The sequence below is a fragment of the Zootoca vivipara genome, chromosome 13, assembly GCF_965207765.1.
Source record: "Zootoca vivipara chromosome 13, rZooViv2.hap1.1, whole genome shotgun sequence".
In the NCBI taxonomy this organism is placed as follows: Eukaryota; Metazoa; Chordata; class Lepidosauria; order Squamata; family Lacertidae; genus Zootoca; species Zootoca vivipara.
Window position 1 is genome coordinate 49,500,190 of NC_142596.1, and position 26,047 is coordinate 49,526,236.

Consider the following 26,047-nt stretch of genomic DNA (forward strand, 5'->3'; position numbering starts at 1 on the left):
ATCACTGAATAACGTGATTTATCATTTAATCTAGCACAGGAGCGGTGGACTTGTTGCTCACCAGAAGTTGCCGGGCTCCAACTCCCATCAGCCCCAGCCATCGTGGTCAATGGTCAGGCATAAAAGGAGCCTGGCAACATCTGGAGGGCCCCTGCTTGCCCAACCCGAGCGTACAGAGACTGGCAACTGCTCTCCAGAATTTGAGAGGCCTTTTCCCTTGGGGGTGCCAGGGACTTTCTGCAAGCAAAATGTGTGGCTCAGTATGATTAAAAGTGGAAAATGACAGATCTGGGAACAATAACCCATAGGACACAACTCGCCTTGACATGTAGCCGGGCATCTGTTTCAAACTCCACGCTGAGCTGCAGCTTCTCAACATCTCTCGGGTAATAGGTCTTTGCCTTCCTGGTCAGAAAACCTCGCACTCCTAGCTTAGTTTCATTCAGGCTGCCCAAGGCGTAGCTGGGGAAGTCAGGCGGGTAGAAGCACCAGGGTACCCCCCTCGCGCTGCCTGAAGGCCAGTCACCATCGACGAAGCAGCATCCCCGGGCCTCGCACAGCTCCCGCGTCACGACTGTGCTTCTCTCTGGGAAACAGTCAAAGCGGAGGCTTTCTGGGATGGAGACACACTTGGTCAGGGGCAGCGTTCCGTGCTGGCCCCACCAGATCTGCCCGAGAACCCAGACAGTCACCCCGCTAAGCAGGGCGGCCACTGTCAGGAGGCCCCCACCCAGCCACCAAGTGGACAACTTCTGATGACACAGCGGTTTCCCATCAGCGGCCTCCTCTCCAGATTCTGTGATTTGGGGGACATCTGCTGTCAGCTTCTGATAGGACTTCATTTTCTGCGTGCTGGATGAGGAAGGAGAAAGGAAGAAGAAACCCACTGTGACAATATTTCTCTTATTCGCAACCACAGGAACTGAAGAAATAAGTGCAGTAACTTTGACATTGGACTACTGAAGACTATTCAGAAAGTTCACACAGCCCAAAGTGCAGCTGCTTAACTGCTGACTGGATCAATAAAACTGAGCACAACTTGCCAGTTTTTAAACAGCTTCCCTAACTGCCAGCATCTTTCACAAGCGTGGAAACTGAACATGAGCCTGTAAAGCTGCTTAAGATCTTTAATTCCAAGTGTGGTTTTTAGGCTTTAAAACAAGGAAACCTGTGAGCCTCCAAACATTATCGGACTCCAATTCCCATCAGCCCCAGCCAGTGTGGTCAATGTTGAGGGATGATGGGAGTTGTAGTACAACAAAATTTCTGGAGGACAGGTTCCCTATTCCTGCTGTAGTAACTGACACAACGGAAGTAGGAAATTAAGTAGAGTGTCCTAAGAAACAGTTTTGGTATGTGTGGTTTTTAACTTGTTCATAAAAGTTCTAGAGTTACAGGGGAGAAATGAGGTGGTCACATTCGCTGACGATACTAAATTGTTCAGGAAAAAGCTCCCAAAGGACTTTTCCAAACTGAGTGAATGGGTGGTAAAAACATGAATGTCATGCAATGTAAACAAATGTAAGGTGCTGCATGTCAGGATACCTTTAATATGTTTAATATTATTAATTTCACATATAAGATCTAAACCATAGGTAGGCAAACTAAGGCCCGGGGGCCGGATCTGGCCCAATCGCCTTCTAAATCCAGCCTGCGGACGGTCCAGGAATCAGTGTGTTTTTACATGAGTAGAATGTGCCCTTTTATTTAAAATGCATCTCTGGGTTATTTGTGGGGCCTGCCTGGTGTTTTTACATGAGTAGAATGTGTGCTTTTATTTAAAATGCATCTCTGGGTTATTTGTGGGGCATAGGAATGCGTTCAAATCCCCCCCCCCAAAAAAATATAGTCCGGCCCACCACATGGTCTGAGGGACAGTGGACCGGCCCACGGCTGAAAAAGTTTGCTGACCCCTGATCTAAACTGTCAGTGACTGACCAGGTATAAGATGGGCCATTGGCCTGCTTATGTTCTTATGTTAGCATCTCAATAACCTACTTGGTTTTATCAGTCTTGAGGGCAGCAGCTTTAAAAAGCAACATATACACACATGTCAAACAACCTTGCAGTCAAACTCTGCTTCCTTATTTTGCTGCGACTGGGCTCACCTCTTGGGAGAGCTAAAACAAATCCACCTCCCCAACCATACCTCCATGTGTCTCCGCTTGATAATGGTAACAGCAGGAAGGAATAAAGCCTTCTGCCTTGCAACTGTTGGGTGGCACTACCACAAACCTCCAAGAATAAGCTCTTGTATTTGTTTTCAGCAGAATATATTTTTGAGCCTGCTCCCAGCAACACCATGAGCTGGATTCCGTGGCTTATATGCCTGGGTTGCATTCTTAGCTGTGGCAAACAGTAACGCTGTTTGCTTTTTAGAGGCTGAGTTGTTTTTTGTTGCGCAACAATTGTTAATTATTCCTGCCAGCTTTTTTTAAAAAAGTTTTTATTTGAAACATGTGTTTTTAATATTTTTGTGTACTGCCTGGAGACAGACTGGTATTTAGGAAACAGCAACAAAATTGATGATGGTGATGATAAGTAAAAGCCTGCCTACTAGCAGAACAATTTGTAAGTGTCCTTTCCATGCAACAGAAACAGCGTAAACACTTCGCAACCCAAAGTTACTTCTGAGTAGACCTGCACTGGTTGTGCTTTAAGTTTCATAGAAATGCTCCCCCCCAAAAAAAAAGTACATACAGGGCCACACAGAAAAGCCATTATTGCAAGGCGCAAAATTCAGCACTTTCACTCTAGGGCAGAACTTGCTACCTTTCCCCCAATCAGGGCTCTTGAACACACTCTGTCTCTGTTTTTCAGGCATTGTTCTATCACACACAAACACACACCCTTTGATTTCTTTGATCTCACTTTGGAGAAATAGAAAGCGAAAGTGTTTTCTTGCTTTCCTACTGTGGCAAAAAACCAAAATGATTGTTTTTAAAGCTGTTTTAGAGGAGGAATTCAAATACTGTATGCAGACGTCCCAAACCAATCTGATTTAAACAAAACATAACATAGTACTACTAACAGATAAATGAACAGGGGTAGGAGGGAGCACTGTTCGTTATACCACATAGAAAAGGGTACTGAGCAACCTTAAAAGACTGACAGAACTAGTTTACATCTAAAAAGAGTTGTATAAGACTATACTGCTATTGTGAAAGAACAAATAAGAGACCAATTCATTAGATCTATGAATTGTTTTCTCACTAGTCCTGGGGTAGGCAACCTAAGGCCCGTGGGCCGGATGCAGCCCAATCGCCTTCTCAATCCCGCCTGCGGACGGTCCTGGAATCAGCGTGTTTTTAAATGAGTAGAATGTGTCCTTTTCTTTAAAATGCATCTCTGGGTTATTTGTGGGGCCTGCCTGGTGTTTTTACATGAGTAGAATATGTGCTTTTACTTAAAATGCATCTCTGGGTTATTTGTGGGGCATAGGAATTTGTTCATATTTTTTTCAAAATATAGTCCGGCTCACCACATGGTCTGAGGGATGGTGGACCAACTAAAAGGTTGCTGACCCCTGATCTAGTCCAACCCCCTGCAATGCAGGAATCACAGCTAAAGAATACCTGACAGATGGCCATCCAACCTCTGTTTAAAAACCTCCCATGGAGTTTTACTGTCAGAAAGCTCTTCCTAGCATTTAGTCAGAATCTCCATCAATATCCTTCTTAAAACTATTGTGCCCAGAACTGGACAAGGGACTCCAGGTGGGGGTTTGACCATAACTTGTGCACACAAAGAAAACTGTTGCAAACAGCAGGCTGATTTGTAATTGACAGCAGCGCTTCAATAGCCCCTGGCAATTACTATTATTATTGGATGGCCATGTGTCATGGATGCCTCAGCTCAGACCCCTCACCGTGATCAACTCCCGCCTGGAATCCAATGTCCCCACTGTGGAAGGACGTGTGGATCCAGAATTGGCCTCCACAGTCACTTACGGACCCATTGTTAAAACCGTGTTTATGGAAGACAATCTTACTCGGCTACGAGTGATCGCCAAAGAAGAAAGAAGCTGAGAGCCCTGCATTGCAGGGGGGTTACTCAGATGGGTTCCCTTCCTACGATTCAAATGGTATTGATGTTATCTGATGTGGCTTCTAACCCCGCCCCCCAAACACCAGCCCTTAAGCCTCTTCCTCCCCTCCCCTCCTCTCCACTTCAACAGAAACAAAACCACCAGGAAACACGCGCGCCTTGCCGACAGAGACGGACAGAGACCACCCAGCTCCATTCACCCGCTTTTCCCGCGCTTCCTTCCCTCGCATGAATGAACATTCTTCAATGGGCGTGGCTACGCCAAGTACGGCGGGTGGGTGGGAGCGAGGAAGGAAGAGCCGGGAGGAGGAGGGAGGGAGGGTGAGAGGAGCAGGAGCGAGAGGGCGTGGCTTCGCTCCCTTGCCCCGCCCCAGGCTCGCTGACGTCTGCCGTGGCGAGGCTCGGGTGACAACCCGTCCCCGGAAAACGGCCCCAGCCCCGATTGGCTGGGCGGCTCGAGAGGGAGGAGGAGCTTCGGTGCGCGCTTGTTGCTGCCGCTGTTCTCCCTCCCGGCCTCCCCTCCCCTCCCTCCCGTCCCCGATGGGGGCGGGGAGGAGAACTTGACTTTCACTCACTCGCGGCACGCGCGCGCCAGGGAGAGGAGGCCAGAGCGAGGCCGCTGCGCTGAGGGGAGGCGAGGCGCGAGCCCGGCCGGCCGTTGCGAGGCCCGTTCGCCGGTTTTCGCCTCACGCTTCGCTGTCCGGCGGGTAAAAGGGGAGGGGGAAGAGTAGCCGCGGGTGCGCGCGCGCGCTCTCGCCCGCCCCGCGCTCCCGCCCGCCTAGCCCAAGGTAAGGCAAGCAAGCGACTGACTGACTGACTGGAGTGGCGGCGGCGGCTTTGTTGTTTCGTGAGGGGAAGAAAAACAGGCGAATTCGGTTGGACCGCTGAGGGGACGGAGGGAGGTCCGGGATTGGGCCGCGCGCTGGGCCGGCTCGCGCATGCGCCTCCTTGTGGAAGGTAGGGGGAGGAGCCTAGATGGGAGGGGTCAGAGAGAGAGAGAGGAAAGGCTAAAGCGTGGAATTTGCTGAGTCATTACTGGAGCCCAGCACGTGGTGGCAAAATAAAGTCTGCCACGCCATATGTATGTATGTATGTATGTATGTATGTATGTATGTATGTATGTATGTATGTATGTATGTATGTATGTATGTATGTATGTATGTAATTCTCTCTCCCCCTTTCCCTGCCCCTTTGTGGATCAGAGTTTGTTTTGGGAGGGGCAGCTGGTCCATTAGTGCGTTTGGGGCTCTGCCTGTCAGCTTCAGCCCGCCTCGCCCTCGCCGCACTTGCTTGTTTTCAACTAACCATCACGGGGAGCTCATCCCTCCTCCTTAGAATCATATAGTTTTTATCTTGCCCCTTCAACGTTACAGGTGGCTAGCAGACTAGTAACAAACAAACTAAACAGTTTATAATGATGACGAATAAACAAAGCACACATGCTAAAGTTGGGATAGCTCAGTAGAGCATGAGACACTTAATCTCAGGGTTGTGGGTTCGAGACCCTTGTTGGGCAAAAGCTTCCTTCCTTGCAGGGGGTTGGACTAGATGATCCTTGTGGTCCCATCCAACTCCATAATTACAGTTATAAGAGTTAAAAGGGGTCCTTCTCCAGGAGGGAGCCCGGACCTCCAGCAGAGCACAATTGAAAGCCCTTACCGGCTAGTAAAATGACAGAGACCAGACCAGAATTCTGGTGAAAAGCAAGGCAGCTAGTTAAGCCTGATCTTTATTAAACAGCTGTTGCAACTGGGTGTCCCCCCCCACACACACACAGGAAGGTGGGGGAGAGACCCAGAACCAAGGTGTGCAAGCTCTTATATGTTGTTGCTGTTGTTGTTGTTTAGTCGTATCCGACTCTTCGTGACCCCATGGACCACAGCACGCCAGGCACTCCTGTCTTGCACTGCCTCCCGCAGTTTGGTCAAATTCATGTTCGTAGTTTCGAGAACACTGTCCAACCATCTCGTCCTCTGTCGTCCCCTTCTCCTAGTGCCCTCAATCTTTCCCAACATCAGGGTCTTTTCCAGGGAGTCTTCTCTTCTCATGAGGTGGCCAAAGTATTGGAGCCTCAGCTTCAGGATCTGTCCTTCCAGTGAGCACTCAGGGCTGATTTCCTTCAGAATGGATAGGTTTGATCTTCTTGCAAAGAGTCTCCTCCAGCACCAAAATTCAAAAGCATCAATTCTTCGGCAATCAGTCTTCTTTATGGTCCAGCTCTCACTTCCATACATCGCTACTGGGAAAACCATACCGGTAGCTTTAACTATACGGACCTTTGTCGGCAAGGTGATGTCTCTGCTTTTTAAGATGCTGTCTAGGTTTGTCATTGCTTTTCTCCCAAGAAGCAGGCGTCTTTTAATTTCGTGACTGCTGTCACCATCTGCAGTGATCAAGGAGCCCAAGAAAGTAAAATCTCTCACTGCTTCCATTTCTTCCCCTTCTATTTGCCAGGAGGTGATGGGACCAGTGGCCATGATCTTGGTTTTTTTGATGTTGAGCTTTATACCATATTTTGCGCTCTCCTCTTTCACCCTCATTAAAAGGTTCTTTAATTCCTCCTCGCTTTCTGCCATCAGGGTTGTGTCATCTGCATACCTGAGGTTGTTGATATGTCTTCCTGCAATCTTAATTCCGGCTTGGGATTCATCTAGTCCAGCCTTTCGCATGATTAATTCTGCATATAAGTTAAATAAGCAGGGAGACAATATACAACCTTGTCGTACTCCTTTCCCAATTTTGAACCAATCAGTTGTTCCATATCCAGTTCTAACTGTAGCTTCTTGTCCCACATAGAGATTTCTCAGGAGACAGATGAGGTGATCAGGCACTCCCATTTCTTTAAGAACTTGCCATAGTTTGCTGTCGTCGACACAGTCAAAGGCTTTTGCATAGTCAATGAAGCAGAAGTAGACATTTTTCTGGAACTCTCTAGCTTTCTCCATAATCCAGCGCATGTTTGCTATTTGGTCTCTGGTTCCTCTGCCCCTTCGAAATCCAGCTTGCACTTCTGGGAGTTCTCGGTCCACATATTGCTTAAGCCTGCCTTGTAGAATTTTAAGCATAACCTTGCTAGCGTGTGAAATGAGCGCAATTGTGCGGTAGTTGGAGCATTCTTTGGCACTGCCCTTCTTTGGGATTGGGATGTAGACTGATCTTCTCCAATCCTCTGGCCATTGCCGAGTTTTCCAAACTTGCTGGCATATTGGGTGTAGCACCTTAACAGCATTATCTTTTAAAATTTTAAATAGTTCAGCTGGAATATCATCACTTCCACTGGCCTTGTTATTAGCAGTGCTTTCTAAGGCCCATTTGACTTCACTCTCCAAGATGTCTGGCTCAGAGGGGAGCTCTTATATAGACATTTTAAATTGCCCGCCCTGGAGTCCAAGACCGCCCCCAGAAACATCATAGATACATCACAGAAGGGGTGTAGCCCAAGACCACCCACCCCCCAGACACATCACACCTACATCACAGAGAAGGGGTGTGTGTGTTGTTTTTATCCTGCCTGGCAAGTTACCTGTTAACAGTCATTTGACGGGATTATCTGGGGAGCCTGGCCAGTCTTTTGTAATGATAAATACTTAGTTACAGGTAGGTAGCCGTGTTGGTCTGACTTATGCACACGAAAGCTCATACCTATGACAAACTTAGTTGGTCTCTAAGGTGCTACCGGAAGGAATTTTTTAATTTTTTGTTTTGATAAATACTTAGTTCCTGAACCAGGTCACAGGGTCACACCCTATTCATATCTTAAAGGTAAAGGGTAAAGGGACCCCTGACCATTAGGTCCAGTCGTGACCGACTCTGGGGTTGCGCGCTCATCTCGCATTATTGGCCGAGGGAGCCGGCGTATAGCTTCCAGGTCATGTGGCCAGCATGACAAAGCCGCTTCTGGCAAACCAGAGCAGCACATGGAAACGCCATTTACCTTCCCACTGTAGCGGTTCCTACATTTTGACGTGCTTTCGAACTGCTAGGTTGGCAGGAGCTGGGACCAAGCAACGGGAGCTCACCCCGTCACAGGGATTCGAACTGCCGACCTTCTGATCAGCAAGCCCTAGGCTCAGTGGTTTAACCACAGCGCCACCTGGGTCCCTGTATTCATATCTTAAATGTGCCCTTAAGACAGGATTTGTAAGAGACAATGGGGAGGTTTCCTACTTTGACCTTGCAGAGAAAAATTTGAGGTCAATTTGTTCAGGACTTTTTCCCGTGGGGTTTCAGACATTTGGTTTATATATACAGTTCTGAACATTTATCTTATATATATGTGACCTTAAAATTATTATAACACAGTATGGTCCATGGGGTTACAAAGAGTCGGACACGACTAAACGACTCAACAACAACAACAACAACATATGATTCTATGCTGCTAATACAGGAAATTCAACCAGCAAACTTAAACAACAGCAACCAGTACAAATAAATTGTAAAATCAAACTGCTCTAAGTTAGTGAATGCTTACATTAGCAGCTCTTAAAAGTCTGGGAAAATTGAAATAATGACTATAATTTAAATTGAAATACATTTTGTCATGGTGGAGAAGAATGTGGCCGTGTGACCTTTCTGCTGCTCAGCTGCTAATGTTAATGGGCACCTTCAATACTTTCCTTGCTCTTCCTTTTTAGGATTCCTTATTTAAATTGTTCTTGAATGGGGCAGCCGTTCAAATACATGGCTGATTCAGATTCAGATACAGAGGACTGTGTTTAGTTGATAGTCACTGTGGCCTGTTTTGTGTAAGGCTATTTTGTGCTCCCTAAATGTTGCTGCTTTTCAAATTAGTATATGGTAATGTATATATAAATGTATTTAATACACATCACAGCAGTTCAAGAAGTCAGAAGTCAGAAGACTATCTCTGTTATATTATTCACTGTAATGATATTTTCTCTTTCGTTTGTCTCCCAACTGCTCTTGAAGAAGCTAAGGATAACATGCACACAGCCATGCCCCGCCCCCTGCTCTGAACCTCCAAATTTTGCAACAACCCTAGTGCTTGTCAAAAGGAGACAAAAGTTGAGAAGGGCCTTGAGTCAAGGTCCTGTAAGGAAAGGGTAAAGGAGTTTACAGGGCCGGCCCTATGGCCAGGCTGGGTGGCGCAGGGCACCACGGCGCCGGCCCACCAGGGGGGGCGCCGCGAGCTGTGCCCGCCCGCTGACCGGCCAGTCCGCCGCGCAGCTGTGCCCACGGCAAACGCACTGTGCCTGCCCGCCCGCCGCACAGCAGCGCCTGTGGCAGCCGTGCTGCGCCCGCCCACCGCACTGGGAAACGGGGCGGGGAGGCGCCGGAGGGATCCGTCGCACCACGGCGCCAGGGGCGCTTAAGACGGCCCTGGGAGTTTAGAAAAGTAATAATAATTAAATTTGTATACTGCCCTTCATCCAAAGATCAGAGGGCAGTTCACAACATCAAAATACAAAACAAGAACACAAAATACACAATAAAATGTTTAGCCTGTAGAAGATATTATGAAGAGGTAGTATGACAGCTTTCTTAAGATATTGGAAAGCTGTTTAACAGATCACAGAGCAAAGGATTCGGATGAACTTCTTGACCACACAAGCTGTTTGATAGTGGAATAGATGACTTGCAATGTGGCAGACTTTCTATTACAAGATTTTACACAGATGCTGGGTGGTCACCTACTGGATGACCTTTGACACCCCTTCCGATGCAGATTTTGGGCTTAGAGAATGGTCCACGGTCATCAGGGAACTTCCTGGCTTAATGGGGAAATGACCTTTGCCCACCTGGTCCTAGCCTGTCACACTGACTGCTGCACCATGCTATATTTACATACAGTATTCTGTATAAAATACTTCTTAACTACCACATTGTAGAACAGCATAGACAGCCTGTATATATGGTTGTTGCATGCTCTTGATCTCTTAGGTAAAACCACAAATTTCACACCAGCTCAGATACCGCTTTCACTAACTACCTACCCCCCACATGCTTACGTGAATCATTTTGTGGTTCAGAGACAAAATAAAAGGGGGCAAAGGGAGAAACCCTATTATCTTTCAAGATGTCTCTGTAGGCCACATGGAGGTGATATCTAGGATATTTCCAGTTTGTTCATAGCCATGTGCCTGTGTGGCTATATTTTATATATGTACCATGTAATCTTATAACTTGTACAATGAACTGGATTCTGGTCTATGAAATACTGGTACTCTATTTCTGATGTTTAGAGCTGAGTTTATGTAGCCAAAAAGACACTGTTCGTGCATGATGTGTGTGTGCGCGCACACGCATCACAGCTGACTGGGGTAAATCCCAGACCCATCCATCAGAGTCTATATTTCCTCTTTGGTGGGGTGGCGGAAGGAGCATATCATACGGCAACATTTTGTTGCAGGTGCCACTTGTGCTGCAAGTTAACTCGCAATTTATGTGCATTTCACTTTAAGCACTTGGCATATATACTGTATTTCATATACTGTATATGAAAAAAGACTTTGGCAATCCCACCCGCCATTGCGCCCAGTGTGTTTTGACTATACACAATTTTGGTTTAACACATTATCCGCAGATTGTAACCCCTGCATAAATTGAGAGTATATTGCTAATACAAAACCACTTTTTTTTTTTGGCAAACAGGTTAACATGGTTACATTTCTCGATACCTTTATGTTTGATGAGTGTGTGAGCAGGAATTTATATACAGTATTCTTGTTTGCTACTAGTGGAATCCACCCCATGCCCCTTAGTCTAATATTGTTAAAACCAAGGAAACTCCTGGTTTCATGTCTCACCGCAGCCCTCCAATCAATTCAGTTCATCAGTCTCACTTTCAGTAGTCAGGGAAATAACCATACCAACCCGCCTTAAGGGAAGGCTGAGAACGATGAATATGTGAAGGGCTGGGGGAGTTATAGCGGAATTTATTTAGTGCCAGGGCTGTGACATTCGCAACTTGCTGCATAGGTTGCACATGCATGAGCAGTTGTGAGATGTGGGTAGGTCGGTGTGAAATCTATTCTGGACTTTCTTCTAGTAAGTTTAAATGTTTTGTTTTTCACGGATGAATGTGTAATTGTACTTTAAGAGTAGAATGGCTCCAGTACTCTGCGGTTGGGAAAGTTCGGCTTTGGGTTCGAGGAATTTCAGCCCTGCGGAATGAGTCGGCAGATTAACTCCTTTTAGGGACTGTGGATATGAGGTGCCTCTGAGTCATTGTGCTCTTTGCACTTTCAGCGGTAGCATGCATGCGTCCTGACCAGCTAACTTCAGATAGTCCATTCAGCAAAATCTAATCTCCATGCATCTTGATGGCATGCACAGCAGGCTTTGGTAGTTTGTGGGAAGCATGCAACAGACACACCGGTGGAGGAAGTTGCTTGAACCGGGTTCTGCAGCAGTGGAATCTATTGCAAAAGTAGAGGGAGTTTCGCTTTCCTCAAATCATTTAATCTCTGCAATCTGTGAACTACTATGGGCTGCTTTAATTGGTCGTACCTTCTTATGACAGCTCATAGTTGAAATTTTCAACTAGGGAGTGTATCTTAATCATCTGTTCTCACAGGGCCACCAGGGAGACTTCCAAAAATCGCATGGGATTCAAATCAAAAGAATTCAGTGAATATTGGCACAGTGTGGGCCAATATAACTTGCTCACTGGTTAATATTGGTGCAGTATACTGCTTCCTTACTGGTTAGACAATGGATGGGCAGTTAGTGACCTGAGAACTCCTTGCTGATTTCTCCCAAGCCAAGACACAGGCTCAGAGCTCTCCACCCTCCAGTGTGAGCATAGCCTTTGCCAGAGTTTGCCTCTTATGTACTTTCACTTATGCACCCTGATAGAGTAACATGTGTAAGATAAGGGGAGAACAAAACCAAAGCATCTGTTGCTGTTCTTGTGGGAGAGAAGGGGATTAAAGATCCCTTTCCCTGTGTCTTGCTTCTACAGGAAAGCATCCCTATGGAAAGTAAAGATGGCTGGCATTGTAAGTTTTGGTCTGGTCAGCTAATGATCCCCATTACAGTTCTGGGAGGGGACTAGCTAGAAAAGCAACCATTATTTGTCATGGATAGACATGGTTAAGCATAGAGTTGTTTTAGGTCCACTAAAGGACTTGCAGAAGCCCATCAGGATTCAACATTTTTCTTGGAATAACCAATCTCCAGGCTTTTCAAAGTCACCTGAGTTTCAAAAATGGTCAGCTTAAAAAATGGAGCTGCTGTTTGAGAATCATAATAGGATATGTGGAGTAGGGCTTTGTGTATTTTACAACGTGGTGACACCTGTCCAGAATACAGGCTAGAGTATCTCGTATGAGAGGGAGGATAGACTGCCATGGAGGGGAGGATGCTCTTTTTTAAAAAAAGTTAGGAAAGAAGTAGACGTTTTGGGGAGGGAGAACTTTCTGTGAATTCCACCATCTTTCATTTAGACCAGGGATAAGGACCCGCCAGATGTTGTGGGACAACTCTTGTCCCACAATGGGCATGGCTATTACCATGGGCAGGGCTGACTGGGACTGATGAGAGTTGCCTTCCTGATGTTTGTGGACATCCACAGGTTCTCTGTCTCTGCTTTAGATAATTGAGTGTCTGGCACTCTGCTATGACTAGAAACTTGGCTGTGCGCTAAGAAAGATGGTGGGGAAATGGGAAGCAATCTCTGAGTTGAGAGCACTCCCCTGACAGACAAAAAGTCTGTTGTGAAGAGCAGAGTTCAAAATTAGGCAGGCACATTTTGCACCTGGCTATTGGCCACTTTCAGCCCACCTGACGTCTCCAGCATGTGGAGGTGCATGCCTGGGGATCATTTGATCTTGACTGTTTTCACACACTAGCAACACATCTGTAGAGTTCTATCCATTACATCTTATCTGCACAATCAGAATGAATTTCAGGAACCAAAAATTCATATTGAAAAATATGACTTTCAAGCTGTTTGGCCCCCAAAATGGCAACTAGGCATTCTGATTAGGCAACTGTAACCTTGGTCTAAGGAACTGTTGGTGCCTAGCTTATACCGTATTTTTCGTTCCATAAGACACACTGTTTTTCTCCTAAAAAGTAAGAGGCAGTGCCTGTGCGTCTTATGGAGCGAATGTGTGGTCCCTGGAGCCGAATTGCCCAGGGGCTAAAGGCAGATTGTGCTTTTTTTAAAAAAAAGAAAGAGCTAAAGGCTAACAAGAGGGAATGAGCCAGTTGAAAGGAACCCACTCAGCAGCTGATTGCAAGAGATAGGGGAGGGAGATAAGAGAGCTAGCTCCCTTCCCGGCCCCTTGCCTAGGCCTCAATTGTTGTCTGCAGAGGGAGACATGTGACTGGCTGATTAGATTATCTGTCTGGAAACTGTAGAAATGGGTCCCTTTCCTTGACAAGCTGCAGAACTCTGAGTTGAACCCCATAAAAACAGGATTTTTTCCCTTTGCAAGGAAACTCAGCAACCTTCCCCCTTTGCAAAAAAGATGCAGAACTCTGAGCTGACCCCCCCCCCCAAAAACGGGGCTTTTCCCATTTGCAAAAAAGCTGCACAACTTTGAGCTGATCCTTAAAAAATGGAGCTTTCCCCCTTTGCAAAAGAAGCTTCCTCAAATATTTAATGGGGGGCAAAGGCACCTAGGCCACTAGGAGTTGGCTGCTATCCCTAGGACAATTCAAAAAAGCGAAATATTTTTTTTCTTGTTTTCCTCCTCTAAAAACTAGGTGCGTCCTATGGTCAGGTGCGTCCTATGGACCGAAAATACGGTATATGAGTTTCTAGCATTGGAAGAGGGGTGGGAAGGGTTTCTAACAGCACCCATTGGGTTATCTTGGCAAGCCAAGAGTCTTTCAGCTTAGGCCCCTCCGCCTATAAAATGGTGCTAGACATGCTTTACTTTACTTTACATGTAAGCAGAACCCTGCAGGATCACACTAAGTGTCGTGTTTAGGCCAGAATCATGCTTCCCATGGCATTCATTTAGATGTACCTCAAGAGCTCACAAGCAGCGCTCAAAGGCAGCAGCTGTCTCCCACTGTTGCTCCTAGCAACTGACATTCGGGGCACGCTGCCTCTGAACATGGAGGATCGAAATAACCACTGATAGCTGTTGATTGACTAATTCTCCACGAATGACTGAGGTAACTGTGTGAAGCACTTTAAGCACACACACACAAAAGCACAATCTGTGCTAACAATGCCAATTCATTAGACGCTAGAGGAACTCCCCCTTCCCAGTTGTAGAATTGAGATACTTTCAAATGCAAAATCACTTCAAGCAATCGTTTCAAGCAATCCGATACTTTCTCCTTCCTGTTTTCCAAAGCTGTTCCTCTTCTTTCAAAACTAAGCAAGGGGTAAAATATCTTAGGGAGAACTTCCTAAGAAAAGAGACCTTTGCAAATCAGGAATTAGCTAAGCAAGCAAAAATCCTTACGCCAAGGGCAGGCCGTAGAGGACCTCTATTATTTGGCTGCCACTCACTCAGAAGATTCTGCTTCCCTTCAATCTCTTTGCTGGCTTCTATTTTTAAAAAACGTTCTTGGAAGTAGATAAGCAGAAAATAAGAGTATTCCATCCTCTTAAGGTGGAAAGTTGTGCCTCTTTTTGTGGATGGGATTCTGAGGCCCTCTTGTTTTGACACTGCGCCCTGTTTGAACCACTAGCCCAGTCAGCCTGATGTGGTTTAGTATTTAATTCATTTACCTTGCTGCTTCACCGGCAAAACCCGCAACTTGCTGGCCTGCTTGCTGTGTTTTCTTCCTTCCGTGTACAAGCTGTAATGCAGCGAAACCTTCCTTCTTGCAGTCACTTCCTAAACATGATGGACACCCGTGTTACCCAATAGCAGCGCACAGTATCAGCAGAGCTGTAGGCAAGGGATAATTAACCCTGTTTTGTACCTACAGAGAGACCAAATGAGCAAGTGGGGAAAGGGGGCTGCTGAAATCTGGACTTTGTCACAGATAAAATTGTTTTGGAACGGATTGCATCAGAAAAGTAAAGAGCTGAACTGGGCTTTGTGAAATGGTTTAGAGTGGCTTCAGACAATTAACTTAGAAAGGGTCTCGGCAGCAGCAGTATTTCATAAGAGCAACGGTTCTAGAGATTGCATTATTTTCAGTTTTGCAGCTTTGGCTGTGTTGAGAGTTTCAGGGTGGTGGAAGAAACAGCAGCTGCTGCCTCCACTTTATGTAAGCTACCGGTATAAAAGATTAAGGCCTAGGAAACTGCATTATTAGTGCTGTGTGGCAGCACATGCTGATGATATTTGCAGCATCTTCAAATGAATTCTTAGTGTGTTGTATTTCATGCTAGTGAGATTTTCAGTAGTGATAACTGTTGTCTAGTGCCACCTGAACTCACTCTCCTGTTCTGGTTGAGCTTTGAGCCTGCAAGGTTCTGACCATCAAACCTGGAGCAGCAGTTGTTCAGTGTCTGGAGAGCTCCTGGGGAAAGGCAGCTGAACTCTTTGGTGGTCAAGCATCTACGTTAAGTGAGGTTGCAAGGGCTTTAAAGCGGCAGTGCTCTGGATTGGAGCCGCATGTGGTAGCCACAGTATTCCCTCTGCCTTTTCCAGTGGGGACCCCCAAGAGAGTTAGGTGGTGGGTGAACTGATTCAGACTCATCAGTCTGCACCTCTTGAAAGTATGATTGACAAACTCCCCTTCAGAAAGGTTCCCTTAGACCAGAGGTCGGCAAAGATTTTGGGCCGGTTCATGGTCCCGCAGACTCCATGTTGAGACGGAGCGCGTGCGCACATGCACAAACGCTCCTTCCAGCGCGGAGGAGGCATGCACAGCTTACCATTGGCTGCAGGAGTTTCCTGCAGCCAATGGGAAGCTGCCCAGCATCGCGGAAGGCGGTCCCCGCGCCGGTTTAGTGTGGTGCACGGGAGCTGACCAAGCAGGCAGCGGGGGTCAATGGGCCGGATAAACGACCCCCATGGGCCGCTTGTGGCCCATGGGCCTTAGGTTGCCAACCCCTGCCTTAGGCCCTTTTCCCACTGGATTCTCTTTTCACATCTGATCATCTACCAAGGAGCCAAATAATGGTATAGCACATTCTGGGGATGTCACAGTGTTCCAAAAACTTGGCTTACATGGACTTGTGGTTGGGCTCAACCCCTACCCTGCGTGAGCGGTGGGTGCTCTTTCATAACACACCACACTTGATGCTCCCCTGCCATTGAGCATTGCAGAAGAAGATGCGTTGCGGTGAGCATAATCAGTCCACCATTATTGATCTGAGGTATGCCTGACAAGCTTCTGAGGATCCCCAGGGTTCTCTAGAATACACTCTTAAGTGCTAATACTTAAGTGTTGAGTTTTAGGAGCATGATTTTTGCTTTGAGTGTGCAAGGACCTGGGCTTCAATTTTGGAGACGCCTGTACAAAACAGGTGAATGAGGGCTACAACCTTTTTGAAAAAGCAGAACATGTACTTTGAATGCAAAAGGTCCCTGATTAATGGCATCTCCCACTAAAAGGACCTCTAGTAGCAGATGATGGGAAATACCTATGCTGGACGGCCACTGTCAGCTGGAGTAGACCAGCCTTCCTCAATCTGGCTCCCTCCAGATATTTTGATCCACCTGCTTCAGCCAATGTACTGAATGATGAAGGATGATGGGACCTGTAGTCCAAAATAACTAAAGTGCACCTGCTTTGCAAAGGCCGGTGTGGAGAATAGTGGGCTTGACGAATCAATGGCCTGACCTGGTCTAAGGCAGCTTCATATATTCAGGTGGATTACACTGCCATTATCCCTATCCATTGATAGGTCTCTTCCATAGATCTTTGCCAGTCTGTGTTGTCCAATACACAGACATGCCTCTCCCTCTGCATTTGCTTCCTTTGTAACCAAAGACTATCTGCAGCATCTGTTTCCCAGACCACGGAAGACTCTCTGATCCCTGTCCAGCCTTCTCCCAGAGAGCCGTGTCTTGGCAGAAGCCTCTCTCAGCCTGGTGGCTCCTGCCCGCTTTTCACTGCTGGTTCTGATCACTAAGGAAACAGGAACCTGGCCAGCTGGGTGAATTCTCCCTGCTATGTAAACACTGTGACTCACCTGTTTCCCTTTTTTTTTTCTCCTTCCCACCACCACCACCAGTTCAGGGCAAATGCTTTGCATATGCTCACCGTCTGTATGATTCTCATAATTGCCAATGTCCACCCTTGCTATGTTGTTGTGGGTAATGTGCTGACTGTGTATGAGTGAGGATTGATGGAGCAGAAGAAAAAAATTGTGAAGGATAGAGTGGAAGCATCTCCCTGCAGGCAACGCTCCATGCTCAGCATTTACTGGTCCCCGTGATTCCTTTTGTTGGGCTTTGGTTAATGTGTTCATTTAAAGAAAAATACTTAAATTTGGGATATTTTACAAAAAGTAAAATAAAAATACCTTAGGGATAACTATCTTATGTTTCCATAGAATCATAAAGTGTGGGGTTAGAAAGAATCTCAAGGGTCATCTAGTCCAACCCTCTGCAAGGCAGGAACCTCAGCTAAAGCGTCCATAACAGATAGCTATCCAACCTCTGCTTAAAAGCCTCCAAGGAAGGAGAGTCCACTGTCTCCCAAGGGAGTCCGTTCTACTGTCAAACGGCTGTTACCGTCAGAAAGTTCTTCCTGATGTTTAGTCAGAATCTCCATTTCTTGCTTCCTTATTGTAATGATACAATAGAGAATAATGACTAAATCGTGATCTTTTGTCTACACAGAAGTAAGTCCCATTGGCTTCAGTAAAAGATTGCAACCTAAGCAGAATATTAGTTAAACGCAGTGGGTCTATTTGTTTCAGTTGAGGGCTTAGGTTTGAAGGTGGCAAGAGAACAATACTTTTTTGGGGGGGGGCAGGTATAGTTCTGCATTTAAGGACAAAGTGGAGATTGATGGCAAAGAGCCATTGTGGTGTAGTGGTTAGAGTGCTGGGCTATGACTTAGGAGACCAGGGTTTCAACCCCCACTTGGCCATGAAGATCTCTGGGTAACTTTGGGCCACTCACTCTCATCTCACAGGGTTGTTGTGAGGATAAAAATGGAAGAGGGGAAGAAGTGCTTGTGCCACCTTGAGCTCTTTGGAGAAAATGTGGGATATAAATGTAATAATAAATGAAAATAAATCCATAAATAAAATATACTACAATACAGAAATATATTTGTATTAATGGAGTAAGGTATCCTCCCTTGGAGATTCAGTGGGAGAAAAAAATGAAATCAGGGTAAGAAGAAATGCTTAGCATTTGTCTGCTCATACTGGCCAAGGCAGCGAAACACCATCATCTGCCAAACGACACTCATCCATAGAATCATAGAATCATAGAGTTGGAAGAGACCACAAGGGCCATCCAGTCCAACCCCCTGCCAAGCAGGAAACACCATCAAAGCATTCTTGACATATGGCTGTCAAGCCTCTGCTTAAAGACCTCCAAAGAAGGAGACTCCACCACACTCCTTGGTAGCAAATTCCACTGCCGAACAGCTCTTACTGTCAGGAAGTTCTTCCTAATGTTTAGGTGGAATCTTCTTTCTTGAAGTTTGAATCCATTGCTCCGTGTCCGCTTCTCTGGAGCAGCAGAAAACAATCTTTCTCCCTCCTCCATATGACATCCTTTCATATATTTGAACATGGCTATCATATCACCCCTTAACCTTCTCTTCTCCAGGCTAAACATACCCAGCTCCCTAAGCCGTTCCTCATAAGGCATCGTTTCCAGGCCTTTGACCATTTTGGTTGCCCTCTTCTGGACACGTTCCAGCTTGTCAGTATCCTTCTTGAACTGTGGTGCCAAGAACTGGACACAGTACTCCAGGTGAGGTCTGACCAGAGCAGAATACAGCGGTACTATTACTTCCCTAGATCTAGATGCTATACTCCTATTGATGCAGCCCAGAATTGCATTGCCTTTTTTAGCTGCTGCATCACACTGCTGACTCATGTCAAGTCTGTGGTCTACCAAGACTCCTAGGTCCTTTTCACATGTACTGCTCTCAAGCCAGGTGTCAACCATCCTGTATTTGTGCCTTTCATTTTTTTTGCCCAAGTGTAGTACCTTACATTTCTCCTTGTTAAAATTCATCTTGTTTGCTTTGGCCCAGCTGTCTAATCTGTTAAGATCATTTTGAAGTGTGATCCTGTCCTCTGGGGTATTAGCCACCGCTCCCAATTTGGTGTCGTCTGCAAACTTGCTCAGGATGCCCTCAAGCCCATCATCCAAGTCATTGATAAAGATGTTGAATAAGACTGGGCCCAAGACAGAACCCTGTAGCACCCCACTAGTCACTACTCTCCAGGATGAGGAGGAGCCATTGATGAGCACCCTTTGGGTTCGGTCAGTAAGCCAGTTACAAATCCACTGAATGGTAGCATTGTCTAGCCCACATTTTACCAGCTTCTTTACAAGAATATCATGGGGCACCTTGTCAAAGGCCTTGCTGAAATCAAGATAGGCTACATCCACAGCGTTCCCTTCATCCAATCCAATCTCTGTATGTGATGCCAGATGATGAATGGTCTATCACCCTCAATGTGTAACATTTTTTTCCCCAGGCAATCCAAATTCTGAACCCAGAGAAGCTGAATTTGTCAACCTTACAACAGTGAGAGAAGTTTGTGCTCCTGATCTTGTTGTGCATGCTGTACTCTTGCCACAGGAGAGTGATATTTGGCACTGCTGGGCAACCTGATTTAGCTTCCTGAAAATGGCAGTGATGTGGTCACTGTTGTGGGGTGGGAAATTTTCTGTGTGTTATTTTCATTGGGGGGGGGATCCATTTTAGCAAATGGATGTCAATTGTAAATACAATTATTAGCCGAACTTTGCAGCTTGGAAGCTAAGTTACAAGGGATAAGGTGGTCTCTGAAGTAACCGGGTTTCTGAGCTGTATAGGGAATTTTGTCTTGGTATGAACACCTTAAACTTGGCCCAGTAGCCAGATTGGCAGCCAGAATGTGTCTGCATCCTGGCAGCTTAGCTGTGGGGTGCCGCAAAGTGCTATTTTAACATCTGTATGAAGCCATTTGGAGTAATCATCAGGACTTTTTTCTATTACCTCTGAGTCAGGAGAGGCTGTGCAGAAGCTGTACCAGTCCTTGGGTGTAGTGTTGGATGGATGAGGACCAATAGGCTGAATAGGAACGCTGTCACCTTTGAAAAATGAGGAGTTTACCTGTTCTAATTGATGTTGTAACAGTTATGCCATTCAATGGGCTTGTTCATTATACATTTTAATTATGCATTTTTAATGTTGTCGATGAAATTTTATACTGTGTATTTTGATTATGGGTAGCTATATTTTTTATAATGCGTATTGTACTTGTTATTTTGCTGTTGACTTTTACTTGTTTTCAAACTGCCTTGATTTTTCTTCTCAAAATGAAAGATGGTATATACATTATTTTGATTGTTGTTGTTTAGTCGTTTAGTCGTGTCCGACTCTTCGTGACCCCATGGACCATAGCACGCCAGGCACTCCTGTCTTGCACTGCCTCCCGCAGTTTGGTCAAACTCATGTTCGTATTATTTTGATAATAATAATTTAATAAATTTCTCTGACTGCATCCTGGTGTCAGATTAAATAAAAAAAGTTGGCTACCCCTGGCAGAATCTTGGGAACCTGTTTTAAGTACAGATTGATAGAACGGGGAGCAATTTCCTGTTTAAGCCTAAGGAGCACCAGAAGCTGAGATGAGCCACTGTGGTGTAATGGTTAGAATGTTGGACTAGGACCTGGGAGAGAAGGGTTTGAATTCCCACTAAGCCATGAAGCTCACCTTGGGCCAGTCACCATCTTTTTACCCTAACCTACCTCACAGGGTTGTTGTGAGGATGAAATGGGGAGGAGAACTATGTATGTCACCTTGAGATCCTTGGGATATAAAGGTGGTATATAAATGTAATAAACGCAATAAAATAAATAAATGAAGGCAGCCTAAAGGAGTTTTTTCACAATCAAGGGAATGTACCTTGGCAATCTTGAGTGAGTTACCCGTGCAGGCTGAAGCAATAATTGCACTGGAGATGAGAACAGTTGGCGTTCGTGGCTCCAGCAGTCTCATTCAGACCACACATGCAGGTTGACTTGTTGATAAAAAGCTGGCTTCCGCTAAGAGAGAGAACTGGATGGCCAAAATGATTTATTGGTGCTTATAAGCAGCACCAGCTTTTCATGTGCTGGAATGAGCCTCTTTGAAGCACCGCAGCACATTTTAATTTTTCCAGCCTCCTTCTTGCCCAGCTGCCCTGGAGTTATCCAGCATTATCTCATTTATTTACTATATTTCTTATCCCGCTTTTTTGATAATTGCTGTCTCCCAAAGTGGCTCAACTCAATGAGAGATAGAGAGAGAGGCCTGCCATCTAGCCGCCAGACTAAAAGCAGGAAGCACCAAGGAAGGGGATTGGAGGGAGAGGAATTTTTCAAAGTGAGCTCTTGGAGGGCACTTAAATCTACCTGCGGCCAGGTTGTTCTTTTGTTGGTGGTGTTGCCTGAATAGCAATGGGTGCCTCTTGGTCCTTCAGCCAGTGGAAGGGACCAGACTCCAGAGTGGGCCTTGCTTGCTTCTGTGCTCCCTGCGGCAAGCAGTGGGTGGAACGGCATGTCTACTCAGGCAGGGTATTCTTTCTGGAAGGAAGCCTCCCAGTGGCCCTGGGTTCCCTGGCCTGATAGCAGAAGCCGGAGTTGTGCTTATCTTCTGTTCTCCAGTCCCATAGCTCTGGAAGCATTTCTGCAATACTGCTTGCCTGCAGCTTTAAAAAAAATAAATTACCCACTGCAGGTAAATATTTCAGCATGCTTTGCTGTTCTGGTGTGCTTTTAGTAACCATTCTATGTTCCTCAAACATGTCTGTCAATATGGTGGCCAGGAGCACGTCCCTGGTTGTTGTTGAGAGCAGCAGAGAGAAATGCACAGCTCTTTTTTTTTTCATCCCTGATCACGGCTTTTGATCAGGTTGAGGAGCAAGACAGTGGGATTAGGGGAAGTACAGTATCCCGGATGTTTACAGACTTGCAATGCTGTATTTGTTTTGACCATTTACTTTTGACAGCAGTTATAAATCTCTCAGCATGCTGTCACATTTGGTTGGCTACTCTTGGTTTTCATGGTCAATCATGACTGTAATGACTTGCAATAGTTACACTTGCTAAGTGGAAATTCGTAGCATTGAGCATGGATGTGGGGGGGCCGGGTTCAAATTCCCACACAGCCGTTAAGTGTCCTGAATCACCTGTGATAAGTTGCTGTCTCTTGGCTTAAGCTTCATGGAGGACGTTCTGAGAACATAATAAGTAATGTAGAATAATTTCACATATTAAGGACTATCAAAATTAATAACAGTTTGCTGTTGTGCTCTAGGTGGTCAGTGATGATCATTAGATGTTTCCTTAGTGGGTACTAAGGGCCGGAAGCCAGTATTTGGGGGCTACAGCTAGTCAGGATTTTTCCATAGTGTGGATGACAGTGTGGGGAGATGAAAATAGGCAGTTTGGAGAGATTTAGTATAATGCAATTGGCAGAGATAGGTCTGAGATTCCCATCTCCCCCAGAAGTTAATAAAGTTAGAGAGATGATGGATAGATGATAGATAGAGAGATCATTCATAGATAGATAGATAGATAGATAGATAGATAGATAGATAGATAGATAGATAGATAGATAGATAGATAGATAAGCATCCCCACTGCTGCCTCATGCAATCCATCCGGTACATACATACCAAAGATGATATTCTGGTGCAGCAGCAAAAGCAGGAGACATAAAGATGCAGCAGGTGACCTGAAGGTGGGAGTAAGTCGATGGGCGTTCTCAAAAATAGCAACTGGTTGGGTGGGCAGATGGAAAAGCAGCAACTCTCAGCCTTTGGACTTCCCCAGTCCTGCGCCTTCCTCCCATCTCTCAGCATGCTTCGGGCCAGCCTTCCCATCAGCTGGCAGAAGGGAGGGGAGAAGTGCTTTGAATATTTCCAGGTCCAGGATCAAAAGCCTTTTTGTGTCTGCTAGTGGGATGTGGCCTTCTCTCCCTCCCTCCCTCCCTCCCTCTCACTTTTTTTTCTGCTTCCCTTTTCTGGTAGAGCCCTGCCAAGTACAGGAAGACTCCAGTGTGTGCCTCTCCTTATAGGGGTTGGGGTGGGGAGTCAGGGAGGAGGAGGAGGAGGAGGAAGTGTTTCTGGTTCTGTGGGAATGTGAGCTTTCTCCCACTCTGTAAACAGCTGGTGACTCATTGCATAGCTATGGCACCAAAGGGATGCATGGCCTAAGGCATGCTGTGTGTGTATGTGTACATACACAGGGAAGGGAACTGAGCTTGTTTTGTTCCCGTCACATCCCCGCTCTGCTTCCTTGACTTGACTTTCTCACCGAAAAACGTTTGGTGGGGGAGAGAGAGACCCTGCGGATGCGCAACCTGCCTTCCACACGGGAGGTGCCTGGGGCAGCAGCAAGGAGGCTTCCATGGTGCACGGCAAAGTCCAAACATGAGGGCGGGAGAGGAGAGCTGCACAGGAATGAGCAAGGGCTTGGGAAGGGCTCTGCAAATCCAAGGTAACGCTGCTGGGCTCCTTTCCAGCTCTCTGCAAAGCTCTCTACCGCCTCGCCCCACCTTTTCTCATTTCCCGTTATGTGGCTTGCCTGTGATTTTCGCTCCTCTGGCTTTTAACTGCTCTCAGCTGCCCTCCAAAGCCGCCTGCTTTTCTCTCCGGGAGATCCTGAGGCCTGGAACCCCCTTGCAACCTCCCTGTGTGTGGGATCCTCCAATTCTCTTGCCCTTCAGTACCCACTATTGTTAGGCCCCCACTTCTCATTCCAAGAAGAAATGGATTCTAGGTACCTTGGCAGCCCTGGCTCACATCAAGCTTAGGACACTGCTACTCCACTCGGTGCTTGAGTTACCGTATACTGATGTTGCTGTAGAAATAACAGTTCCCTCCACTTCCTAAAATATATCCCACAATTCCTCAGCCGTTGAGTCCTTTCCTTTGCTTGCATCTTCTTCATTCCGTCCTCATTTGCCTCCCACACCTTGGCTACCTTAAGTGCTGGATCTGTATCATCGCCTACTAGTTTCGTCAGTCCTGTTCGTCTTTCCAGTTCTTACAGGGATTGGCAAATACAGTCACATTCAACGTATCAGCACAGAGTTGACCAGCGACGTGGAAGAGCCTCTGTAATCACCTACAGACTTTCAGAGTTTTAAAATATTTGGGCTGCATTCTCACAGTGCTACCCAGGATTACTGGGAGCTGTGCTTGATTTCTAACAGGTGTCCAGACTCAAGCGATGCCTCCCTGTTTTAACCGCAAGGTGTGGTTGCTTTGCAATGAGGGGAAGGCACTCTGTATCTACTCAGAGGTACTTTTCTTTATTGTATTACACCAGCAACTTCCAAACTTTTTCCCTGTATGGACTCCTTGGAAATTGCTGAGGGTTTTGGTGGACCACTTAATGATTTTTCTGCCTGCTGTAGTAATTGTAATGCGCTGTGCTAGGTGACGTGCGATTTTAAACTGCATTTTTGCAGACATGCAGCGGATCAGCTGAATAAAGCTTACGGATCACTGGTGGTCAGTGGACCATTTTGGGAACCTCTGTATCACACTATTCCACATCTGTTTCTTTAAAGAAGCATGGCCGTAGTTCCTTCAGTGGGAGTTTCTGGAGGAGAGAGGCTAGGCCATCGCCGCTGAGCACCTGCTTTGCATGTTCCCTTCCTGGCATCTCCAGGCAGGGCTGGCAGAGACCCCTGCTGAAACCCTGGAGAGCAGCTGCCAGTCAGGGCCAACAGTGCAGAGCTAGACGGACACAGCGATCTGACTTGGTGCAAATCAGCTATGTCCCCAAGAAGTGGAGGGCCCCTGAAAGGGAATGTTTTCATTTCCACAGCAGCAATCCCTTCTCTCGTTTTCAATTTTGCGCGCATGTCACATGACGCTGAACTGTGTTGATCACCACAAGTGAAGGGAGAAGCATTTGTGGCTGAGCCAGACCGGCTCTCCACGCCCCTCCCCTGCTCAAATTCCTCCATTCAGCTTGCTGGACTTCCCCCTTTCACTTTCTCTAAGTGGGGGGGAAGAGTGTCCTAAAACGAATTGAGTTTGTTGACTCTCCCTTTGTCCTCCCAGCGTCTTTGCACAGAGATGACCCCAAGTCATGATTTGCTTTTGGGCTTCTCTTGTTTCCATGGTTACCGTCTCGGGGTTGGCTACTTTCCCAAGGTCACCATGGCAACTATCGGAAGGGAATCATGCTTGGGATGCTTTGGCTGAGTATCCTTTTTTTAAAAAAAAAATGAATGATTAGAACGTGTGACACGATGTAGAGGTGGATGGAGACAAGTTTACCTTCTCCGGGAGGCGGCGGGAGCTTGTAGGGGAGAAGGGAGAACTCGGTCCAGGCTGTCTTCTAAGGTTCCTTATGCCCGGCGCTGCAGCTTCCAAAAGCCACCTCTGCTTGCTAGGCGTGACAGCCCTGGGTGTCCAGACCCTCCGCTCCCACGGCCCAGGCTGGCAGGGGAGAAGGAAGCTGCTGTGATGTCACAGCTGCATTGCCCTCTCCTCCTTCTCCTACAGGCGCTCCAACTGTGTCATCCATCTGTGCTGCGCGATGCAGGTGGAGGCTCTGCTGCCGAGGTCTAGACAGGCAGACTGCCTCTCCTGCGCTGATTGAAGGGGTGTAGTTTGCAAAGTGTACCTGAGGTGAGAGTGAAGGGCAGCCGTCCTCAGGGTGAGTGGGGAGGAGGCGTCGCTGCTGTGTGTCACATTTCCACGCAGCAGGGAAGATCAGAAGGGCACCCCCTTCCTCAGCCTTAGGGCGAGAGAACCCCACAAAGTGAGGAGAACATTGCATTTTTCTCTTTCTCTTTTGCAACCTGTTCCATCATCCTTGTCTTGTCGTCTTGTGATTTTTTTCCTGTGTGGTTGTTTGTCTGCCTTGAGATTTGGGAGGCTTACAGGTGGTGGTTTGTTCACTTTTCTAGGTGCACTGTTGAAATCTTCTGGGGACTAAGGCCAGAGGTTATCATCCCTTAGCTTTTAGGTGACCTTCGTGT

At 46.6% G+C, this 26,047-nt stretch overlaps 2 protein-coding genes across 9 annotated transcripts in view; one reads left to right on the forward strand and one right to left on the reverse strand.

Annotated features, from left to right (window-relative positions):
- LOC118092842 (lysosomal alpha-glucosidase) overlaps positions 1-22,980 on the reverse strand; it is a 47,962-nt gene extending 24,982 nt beyond the window's left edge. The window contains exons 1-3 of one of the 6 annotated variants that reach the window (XM_088657068.1): positions 22,722-22,980; positions 14,708-14,816; positions 321-852 (exon numbers count right to left, since the gene is read on the reverse strand). In XM_088657068.1, the coding sequence (XP_088513194.1) occupies positions 321-842 (522 nt within the window). In that variant the 5' untranslated portion in view covers positions 843-852; positions 14,708-14,816; positions 22,722-22,980. Of the gene's footprint in view, positions 1-320; positions 853-4,622; positions 4,758-4,857; positions 5,010-14,707; positions 14,831-22,721 lie in introns of those variants that run through there. The other 5 variants (XM_035131451.3, XM_035131452.3, XM_035131450.3 and 2 more) reach the window with 5 other exon arrangements.
- The window catches only part of MAFK (MAF bZIP transcription factor K), a 33,386-nt gene continuing 12,040 nt past the window's right edge, over positions 4,702-26,047 (forward strand). Inside the window, exon 1 of one of the 3 annotated variants that reach the window (XM_035131457.3) lies at positions 4,702-4,835. Coding sequence is in view for 1 of the 3 variants with exons in the window: in XM_035131456.3 (XP_034987347.1) it covers positions 23,478-23,544 (67 nt within the window). In the remaining 2 variants the exon portion in view is untranslated. Of the gene's footprint in view, positions 4,836-23,282; positions 23,545-25,638; positions 25,695-26,047 lie in introns of those variants that run through there. The other 2 variants (XM_035131456.3, XM_088657072.1) reach the window with 2 other exon arrangements.